This window comes from Trachymyrmex septentrionalis, unplaced genomic scaffold (genome assembly GCF_001594115.1).
Source record: "Trachymyrmex septentrionalis isolate Tsep2-gDNA-1 unplaced genomic scaffold, Tsep1.0 scaffold79, whole genome shotgun sequence".
Taxonomy (NCBI): Eukaryota; Metazoa; Arthropoda; class Insecta; order Hymenoptera; family Formicidae; genus Trachymyrmex; species Trachymyrmex septentrionalis.
In genome coordinates this window covers 1,261,520-1,271,839 of record NW_017305977.1, presented here as the reverse complement: position 1 = coordinate 1,271,839, position 10,320 = coordinate 1,261,520, and the positions used below count along the sequence as shown (strand labels likewise).

At 33.5% G+C, this 10,320-nt stretch overlaps 1 protein-coding gene across 3 annotated transcripts in view; it reads left to right on the top strand.

Annotated features, from left to right (window-relative positions):
* Positions 1-742: 742 nt before the first annotated feature.
* The window catches only part of LOC108754323 (N-alpha-acetyltransferase 40), an 11,856-nt gene continuing 2,278 nt past the window's right edge, over positions 743-10,320 (top strand). For 2 of the 3 annotated variants that reach the window (XM_018496546.1, XM_018496548.1), the window contains exons 1-3: positions 743-984; positions 1,064-1,452; positions 9,547-9,705. In XM_018496546.1, the coding sequence (XP_018352048.1) occupies positions 979-984; positions 1,064-1,452; positions 9,547-9,705 (554 nt within the window). In that variant the 5' untranslated portion in view covers positions 743-978. The remainder of the gene's footprint in view (positions 985-1,063; positions 1,453-9,546; positions 9,706-10,320) is intronic. The other variant, XM_018496547.1, reaches the window with a different exon arrangement.

The following is a 10,320-nucleotide window of genomic DNA, read 5'->3' as shown; positions in this document are numbered from 1 at the left end:
GATATTATACAATCTTTTGATTTCATATTTAAAAAAAATATATAATTTAGCTGAAATGGCCATCAATTAATAGATTAATAAATTTTTTATTTGAAATATAAAAATGAATTATATTATTATAAAAACTATTAAATTAAGACTGTATTATAATACATAAATATTATAAAAAAATTATATTTTTATATTATTATTATTATATTAACAATTAAAGAATTATAGTTTTGTAATGTTTCTGAAATATTACAGGCATATTACTGATATCTTGCAGGCATATTGTTAATTTACATTTTTGTAACATCTCTGCAATATTACATTGCAATCTGCAATATTGCAATATCGTTCAATCTTTTGTGTTATATGATGATAAGATTCTAGTCTAGTTAGCAATCCAGCAGGAAAACAAGTATTGCAGCAGATTTTAAGGTGTCTTTTTATGCAGGGTATCAATCATGAAACTTTTTTCCTAGGATTAAAAAAGAAAAGTGAAAAATTTCTCCATTAATTTCAATTGTTAAAGTTTTCATTTTTCACTTTGCATCCTAGGGATAAAGTTTCATGATTAATACTTTTCTCGACGCTCATTTTTGGTGTCAATTTTGATAATGTGACCTATTTTGACTTGACGCAGAAAATGAGCGTCGAGCATCAGCATGAAAATGACGGCATGAAAAGGCATCTTTAGTTACGAATATACCATGTCTAATTGTATCATAGATTACATCATGATCTATGGTCTGTGTACCGGTTCTTTGTAGGGCAACATTTTTTTGTTGTCAAAACTTAATTTTTATGCGAAAACGTATCGATTGGGTGTATTTTTATCAAAATTTGAAGTGATCGGGATATTCCTCACATTCCCCTCCTCTGAAATTATTGAGTTAGAACAGTTATACATGTATAACGGAATATTATAGAGAAGAATAACATAACCTATACTCGAATAAAAAAGGCACGACATCCGGAATTTAAACGTTAATAATGCCGGTTAGTTATGTAATCGCGTTTAAAGTGTTCCCATAAAATGTCAGAAAAATTAATTTTAAATTTTTGTATTTTTTTTAAGAAGAGTGCTAGAAAAACAAGACGTCAGCTTTTAGCAGAAAAGGCAATGACGCAGCGACAACTGATAAACAAAGCAAATGCCTTGGCAAACCCTCTGGAGACTTTGCATAAATTCCACGAGTATATCACGAAGGATAATAACGTGATCAAGCTTGCTTGCGTTAAGGCAAAGGATGCACCATCAGATTGTATATCGTGGATCTTAGATATTATGGAGAGGAACATGAAGAAAATGTATGAACAGTCTAGTTGGGGCTGGAACGCAACTGAGAAACAGACGGAACTAACCGAAGAAATGGCATGGTACTTGATAGCATCGTGTGATGACAAATTTCTTGGCTTCTCACACTTTCGATTTGACATTGACAATGGCGACGTGGTATTATATTGGTGTGTATATTTCTATGTGTATATTGCCTATACTCTCTTCTTGTATGCGTGCATGTCACACTTCTTTGTGGGTACTTAATAAAAAAATTAAATTCTTAATATGAGATATTATTTCCTTTATTACGAATAATGTCTGTTAAATGTTTGTGCATGTTTATCTATCATTGGATTGCTGTCTGTGGAATTTGGCATTAAATTCCATAGACAGTAATCTGATAAGACATAAACATACATCAACGTTTAAGGTATATTATTTATTTAATAGAGGCAACATCTTATACTAAAAGTTAATTTTTTTTATCATGTACCTACATGGGCATTCACACGCATGCAGGCATAAGTAAATCCAACTGTGCAAAACCTCCACATGATACGTTTCCGGATAATGCTAATATTATTAATGATCGCTACAGTACAAAAATAGAATCAGTAGAGCGATTGCCAAAGTCGTACTTAGAAAAACATTATGTAAAAAATGTCGCCACCACTTTGTTTTGGCATAACCACTTATTAAAATTGGTAAATTCTAAAGTTCAAACTTACGATAATATCATAGGGTTTCTTTCTCTTTGTGAATAGATTAAGTTAAATATTAAAACATATAATTATTTCGATTTTCAACTTTGCTTAAATTTTTTTATAAGAAGCTTATTAGTATCTAAAAAATCATGAGAGCATTTTAAAACCTGTAAGAAATTAGCCCCTCTCTCTTCACTTTTGGAATTAACTTCCAAGAATTGTGCTAGGTTTGTCCTACATTGTGTATAAATATTAAAGTCAAGATACGAAAAATACGTTAGAAAATAAAAAAAAAGATTTTTTTTAGGCCAGTCCCCACTTTATGGTTTTTTTCATGATTGTGCTAAGTTGTGCTAAATTGTGCTAATATTGTGCCAAAGTGGTTTACATAATGATAATAATAGAAGTTATAATAAAAAAATTTTGACAGTTTGGAATAAAAATGACATAATAATCAGTTATTCAAATATCATAAAATTGTATATCTGAGTTGTAGCCCTTTTTTTTAAGATGAAGAAAATCTTCTGACCCCCTTCAAAGAGCGATGGTCCCCCGAAGGAGATCATCCCACCATGAGGGGGAGCCACCCCTGGGATTGGCCTTACCTACTAGTGTGGGATTCGATGCCCTTGTCCTCTTCTGAAGAGGAGATTCAAGGACATCGCATAAACTAAAAACTTAGTTTGTCTATTGTCTGGTAGACAAACGAGGAAAGGCCTGAAATCACCGATCGGTATTCTTCCAGTTCGCCATCAGTCTGTGGCGCTCGTTGGCGTCACTGTTTTTGCTAATTTAGCTATTTTGTTGCGGTGGATTGACCGTCGCTCTTGGGTCATCGGCAGGAAAACTTGATGTTGCCGGGACTCTATCCAGGGCGGCGTGCCCTCCCCCCCCCTCTTATGGGGGACGAGGGCCGTCGTGCTGACTTCTCTGCGAGACTGGAGGAAGGGTCCAACTCTCCTCCCGCCTTTCTCTTTCGGCCTTCTTCTGTTGCATCATACTGTCATAGAAGAAGGAAATCATCTCCTAGTTTCCGTCCACTTCAACCATCTTTTGGATAATGTTCGGGAGGTCATCGCTTATCTTCTCAGGTACGGCGCTCCACGTGCCACGCTGAATATTGTACCAGCGTCGTATTCACTCCGGTGTCACAATGATGACACCGGAGTGTCTCCTCCCTGCCTATATGGTGTAGAAATTCCCCGAAGTACCCGTGACCGGAGAGTACCTACATCGTGTGGAAGGAAGTCGGTCTACCCACTGCCTGAGACACGGCTGGATTGCCTCGACGGTCCGGTGGCCGGGGGAGGTAGGGTTTAGGAGAAACCCCACCTTTTTTCCCACTTTTTGATAGGGGACTTCCTCTCCCTTTCGTGAGTTGTGCTAGCCTAGCATAAGTCAGCACAATTTTCAAAATTCTTGACACAACGATATTAAGAGCACTTTAGTATTGCGCGCAATTCTTTTTTGTCCATAATAGTTTTGTAATTCTTCGACGTCGACAATACTGTTATATCTGACAAGGAAACCGTCGAAGATGTTTCTCATCGATTTTGATAGGTTTTAGACATGTTTTTAATTATAAGGATCGTCGGTGATGCACGTTCACTAAGTTATTAGGAGTATAAATAAGTTTCCGCCGTTTTTTATCAAAAATTGGACATTTATTGTGAAAGAACGGTACCTAATGTTTTATTCGAAGTATTGTCTATCCCTAGCCACTACTTTTTCCTATCTTTCTGGCAGCATACGGATACCGCGTCGGAAAAACGCTTCATCTTTTGAAGCTATCCACGAATCGACCCAATTTTTGGTATCTTCATATGATGTGAAGTGTTGCTCAGACAGGCCATGCGCCATCGATCGAAACAGGTAGTAATCAGAAGGAGCAATGTCTAGTAAATACAGCGGGTGGGGTAAAATTTCCCAATTGAGTGTTTCCAAGTAGGTTTTGACCGGCGCCGCAACATGTGGACGAGCATTATCATGCAGAAGAATAACTTTGTCGTGTCTGGAGTAGTAGTGGGCGCGTTTTTCCTTGAATGCTCGGCTCAATCTCATCAATTGTGTTTGGTAGAGAGCCCCAGTAATGGTTTCGTTCGGTTTGAGCAACTCATAATAAACGACACCTAGATGGTCCCACCAAATACACAACATGAGCTTTTTCCCATGAATGTTCGGCTTGGCTGTCGATGTTGAAGCATGGCCAGGTAGTCCCCATGATTTCTTCTTCTTTGGGTTATCGTAGTGGATCCATTTTTCATCACCAGTGACTACACGGTGCAAAAGACCCTTTCGTTTATGCCTGGCAAGCAGCATTTCACATATGAAAAATCGGCGTTCAACGTTCTTTTCTCGGCTTCAGTTCATATGGAATCCAATTTTCTTGCTTTTGAATCATTCCCAACGATTTTAAGCGGTGTGAAATTGCTGGTTGAGTCATTCCTAATGTAAGTGCAAGTGCTTCTTGCGTTTGGCACGAATCTTCATCCAATAATGCTTCCAATTCCGCGTCTTCGTACACTTTCGCCCTTCCGCTACGTTCTTTGTCTTCGACGTCAAATTCACCGTTCTTAAACTTTTGAAACCACTCACGGCAACTTCTCTCACTTAAGGCAGCCTCACCATATGCTTCTACAAGCAATCGATGCGCCTCAGCTGCAGATTTCTTCAAATTAAAGAAGTAAATCAAAAGCTCCCGCAAATGATGTTTATTCGGCTCAAAACTCGACATTTTTGTACGAAAAAAGATATAAAATGCTGATGCAAAATCGTAATATTTCAAGGTTATGTTCTTGCCAGATGTCCAACCTTACAATATGACGTTTTATAGCTGACAATTTTAACTATAACATACTGGTAGCGCCATTGTTTGTCAAACGGCGGAAACTTATTTATACTCCCAATACTATCAGTGTAAAGCAAAGGCACTGACGTTGTCATCACAATATTATTGCTAAAAGTACTTGAAACTCCCAATCGTTTAGAAAATATAATTACCCAATGCAGAATCCATCTATTATAGAGTATAAACAAAATATTAAACTCATATTTTTTATCAGCATATCTCAAGGTTAGGGAATGAAAACACTCCCTCGAAAAAAAGGATTTTATCGTTTTTAGCAAATATTTTCGAAAAGAATTTGATATTAAAAAAAGTGAATACATCATTATATAGAGCTATAGCATAAAATATCATAAAACTTTTGTATTAAACATTTTTTTACATATCGCATAGTTTCGAACATATTTGCTAAAAACGATAATTTTGAGAAATTGTTTTATCCCCTAAACCTTGAGGTATGCTGATAAAAAAAATATGGATCTAATATTTTTTGTATACTCTACAACAAATTTAAAGTCCAATCGGTGAAGGACGGCTTCGACGATTCCCTTGTGAGTTGTGCTAGCCTAGCCCAAATCAGCACAACCTTCAAACTCGTCGGCACAATAATAATGTTAAGGACACTTTACTCTTGCACATGGCCCTTAGCGTTCGGCTTTTTTGTCCATAATTAAAAATTGACGGTCAAATGAATTAAGATGCCTTTAATCGTTGTGCCGAGGACTTTGAAGGTTGTATTGACTTGTGCTAGATTAGCGCATTTGAGATATGCAATTTTATGGTATTTGAATAGCTGAGCGAATGTATCATTTTTATTTCGAATTGCTAAAAATAATTTTTTATCGTAACTTCTATTGTCATTATTTGAACCACTTTAGCACAATATTAGTATAATCTAGCACAATCATGAAAACTGAAAAAATTGCAAAGTGAGAGGCTGGCCTCTCACTTTTAAAAATCGTTTTTTTTTTAATTTTCTAACGTATTTTTCATATTTTGACTTTAATATTCAGGCATAATGTAGCACAATTCTTAAAATAAGTTAGTTTCAAAAGTGGAGGGGGAGGGGGTTAACTTCTTACAGACATTTTAAAGAGAAAACTTTGACGGTTTTTTTTGTTATTTTACGAATAGCGTGGATTACTCCGTACGTCTTTTATGAACAATCAATATCATAAAGATATATTTTTTCTTTAACGTTGAATAATTCTCGGTGAAGAAAAATCGTACAACTCAACAAAATCGCTCAACAAAAAAGCAAATTAAAGGTAATGAAAGGTTATGCTTTCGAAAGATATAAGCTGAATTTGTGTCCGCCTCCTTATTACGGCACAAAATTTTGCAAGATTCGTAAAAAATTTCGAAATTTTATGGATTTTTTTATAACCGTATATCTCCATAACAATTTCAAATCAAATCATTATTTAGAGTACAGATCTGAAAAATAAGGATTTTAAGTTTTAAAATACTTTTTCGTTTTCATCATCTCATTTTGACCATTTTTGTAAAAGTTACACTTATTTCAAATTTATCCATTTTTTGAAGACATGAGAGGTGATGTTTTAATTTCCGCGCGTGTGTACTTACATCCCGTAAGTTTTTGCCAACCGCTTTTGTATAAATAGAATGGACTGAACTGAATTGAAGAATCCTTTACCATTTTGCAATTTTCGCAATGGTTAACGAAATATTAATTACTAAAAATTGCCGAATGTTTTTAATAATTTTTTACTCAAATACTATCAACTTTACAGAAAAACAGCGAGAGACAAAAATTGTTTTTTTTTTCTCATAAAGTTATGAGAATTTTTTCAGAATTTTTTAATACCATATTTTCTTATGTTGGTAAAAATAAGAAAATAGAGGACTAAAAAGTTGATAAAAAATTATGAAAAAATTTGTAGAGTTCTATGAGAAGAAAATAAACAATTTTTGTCTCTTGCAGTTTTTCTGTAAAGTTGATAGTATTTGAGTAAAAAATTATTGAAGATCAATATTTGGTAATTTTTAGTAATTAATATCTTGTTAAACTATTGCGAAAATTGCAAAATGGTAAAGGACTTTTTGACTCAGTTTAGTGCGCTCTATCTATATAAAAGCGGTTGGCAAAAACTTACGCGACACTATATATATAAAAGTATACTTTATGTAGTTTTACATATAGTGTCAAAATTTGGAGCTTTGTGCTCCTACGCAATGTGTCAGAATATTTGATATCATTAAATGTTTTCTAGCTACTTAAATAATCGTAGTTGCAGAATTGATTTGAGAGAATAACTTTAATATTAGTGAAATAAGTCGCAACAGTCACGTGTACAATCTAGATATAATCAATTAGCTTAACGAGCGACAATTATGTTTCTGAGAATAAAATATTGAATCTAGTAATGTGCGTATTGTTGATAATATTAACAGTTTTTCATCAATTTTAGACACATACTTATCTAAATAATATTAAATGCTAGTCTGTCCTCGCCTGTGAGCTCACCGGAGGCCGCCGGAAAAAGGGAAGATCGGAACAAATTCCGCTAGTAATATCGCAAATACGCTGTTCGTCTGTTGACGAACTATTCTACATACTACAGGAATCAAATAAAAAAATCAAACTTGAAACGTAATTATTTTCAACATATAATATTGTATTATAAAGAAAAACGAATTGCGTTAAGCGAATCAATCTTGAGGCTTTTATGAAAAAGCGACAATTTGATTGGCTACAATCGACTACATGATCGAAAGATCGATTTCTGACACTCTTTGATATCTAGTACCATAGGATTAGGAAAAAGAATCCTAATTCTTTACTAACAATAAGTTCTTAAGATGCTGTTCTATGATAGCCAGAATTTCGGAAAACAGAATCTTGGAAAAGTAATAGAGTGGGGATCAACCAATCTGAATTATTGGTATGCATTACTGTTTGTCTGCAAATATACGTTAAATACAAGATTATCAAAATTGAATTTCTATACGTATAAAAGAAATTAATTATTAATAAATAATTGTTCGATAAGTATTCATTAATATATAAGTATTCATTTTTCCAGTATATAAATATAATCATTTATATCGTTTTGAGGATAAAATTGCGTGCTTGTCGGTCCGAAATTTTTGTGTCTGGATTCCTTGGAATATTTCCGAAATTGTGAAAAAACCGGAAAATTTATTTTAAATATTTTATGAAAAAAGATAATTATTATTATTATAGTAGAAGAATTCGCAAGAAAATAAAATTTTGATATTTTTTTTTATTATGACAGAAGATAATGAAAGAATCTTTTAAATTAAAAGACGGTTTGAGATTTGAGTAATAGTCCAAAAAAGTCTCTCCCAGCCATGAAAATTTCGGGCAACAAGCACGCAATTTTATCCCCAGCGATATAAATGATTATATTTACATGCTGAAAAAATGAATACTTATATATTAATGAATATTTAACGAACAATTATTTATTAATAATGAATTTCTTTTTATATGTATGTAAAAATTCAATTTCGATAATCTTGTATTTTACATATACACAGTGCGACAAATATGTTCCCGGACACGAACCACATCTCAGCAACCAGTGGCAACATCTGTGCGTTCAAACATGCATTTGAAAGGTTTAACATTTCCCTATCATCTGTCAAAGTTTCATTCATTTTGGTTGACATATAACGAAGACATCACAGTTCATGTTAAACAAGATTTTGGTCGAGGTAGAAATTTTAATATGGAACAAAGAGCAGTGATTAAATTTAACGCAAAACTGATCGCTTCTTAATGTGTGTGGAACAAACTTCGCACAAACCTTTGTTTTACCCAAATCTTCATGTAATATGGTTCGAATCGTTTCTCTATTGATATTTAAAGCCTCCTCCATCATTTTTAGTGACGCATTGCGATCGTTTGCAACAAAATTACATACTTTTTCGATCATTTCGGGTGTTCGAATCAAAATTGGCCGTCCTGATTTTTTGTCAATCTTTAAGGGTCTCTCTGCCTTCCAAAAAACGCTTATGCCACTCAAAAACAGCTGTACGACCTAGACATTGATTGCCGTAAATTTGTTGCATCAATCGGAATGTTTCTGATGCACTTTTACCAAGTTTTGCGTTAAATTTAATCACTGCTCTTTGTTCCATATTAAAATTTCTACCTCGACCAAAATCTTATTTAACATGAACTGTGATATCTTCGTTATATGTCAACCAAAATGAATGAAACTTTGACAGATGATAGGGAAATGTTAAACCTTTCAAATGCATGTTTGAACGCACAGATGTTGCCACTGGTTGCTGAGATGTGGTTCGTGTCCGGGAACGTATTTGTCGCACTGTGTATGTGCAGACGAACAGTAATTCCAATAATTCTGATTGGTTGATCTTTACTGTATTACTTTTCCGAGATTCCGTTTTCCATAATCCGACTATCATGGAACAGCATCCTTAGTCAGTATATTTCACAGTCCATCACAGAAACCGTTCAAATTATGCAAATAAATAGACTTGAAATGTATAGAGTAATCGTAAAAATAACTGTTTAAATTGTTAGTGGCAAAATGTAATATTACTGTTAACATTACAGAAAAATTGACATCGTACTAATTCATTACCGAATAAGAAATAACTATAACAGTAATGTGTTTATTTTTTTTAACTGTATATATTTTATATAAGATTACGTACACATGCGTAAAAAATAACATTTATTATGTAGAAAAAATTAACTATTTATGTATATGTAGCTACGAATTACAATTGGAACCATCGACCAGGCGCAAGGGACTTGGTCGCTTTATGATGTCAACTCTGGAATCCATGGCTTATCACAATCAAATGATGAAAGTTGTTTTAACCGTTTTCAAGCACAATTCGTCAGCAATACAATTTTTCTACGCTCTTGGGTAATGAATTTTTACTAACGCTATTATAAATATACAGATTAATACGATTGGTCCTTGCATTTAGTTCTTTGCTAAATCTAAATATAGAAATCAATTATATTAAAGAATCCCTGAGCACTCACTGATCAGGTTTCTCTGCTGAACGCAACCAATGAGAATGAACGCAATCTGTGCCCGCGGCTCGTTTAAACATTTGAGTTCTCTTATATTTTCTATACTATTAACATTAGCTTCTTAAAGCGTATTTTTCACAAAAATCGATCTAGATGACTTTTCTTTTTTTTTTTTATTTGTTTGAGACTTTATACGTCTCATTTAAACAATTAAGGTAAATTGTTAAATTAAAAAAGATTAAAAGATGAAAACAACTATTGCATTTTTTTAATTATTAAAAGTGTTAGTAGTATGTTTGGGGGACAAACTGAGTTTAAAACATGATGAATTTCATATTTTTATTAATGTGACTGTTTACATTAACATTACATAATAATTAATAATTACACTAAAATCACTCTTAGGATCACTTTAACAAGCCTAACCGGCCGATTACTCTATTGGGATTGATCAATCACATTTATCATTTCGTTTGATAGTAGATGTGATTCGGCAATTCCA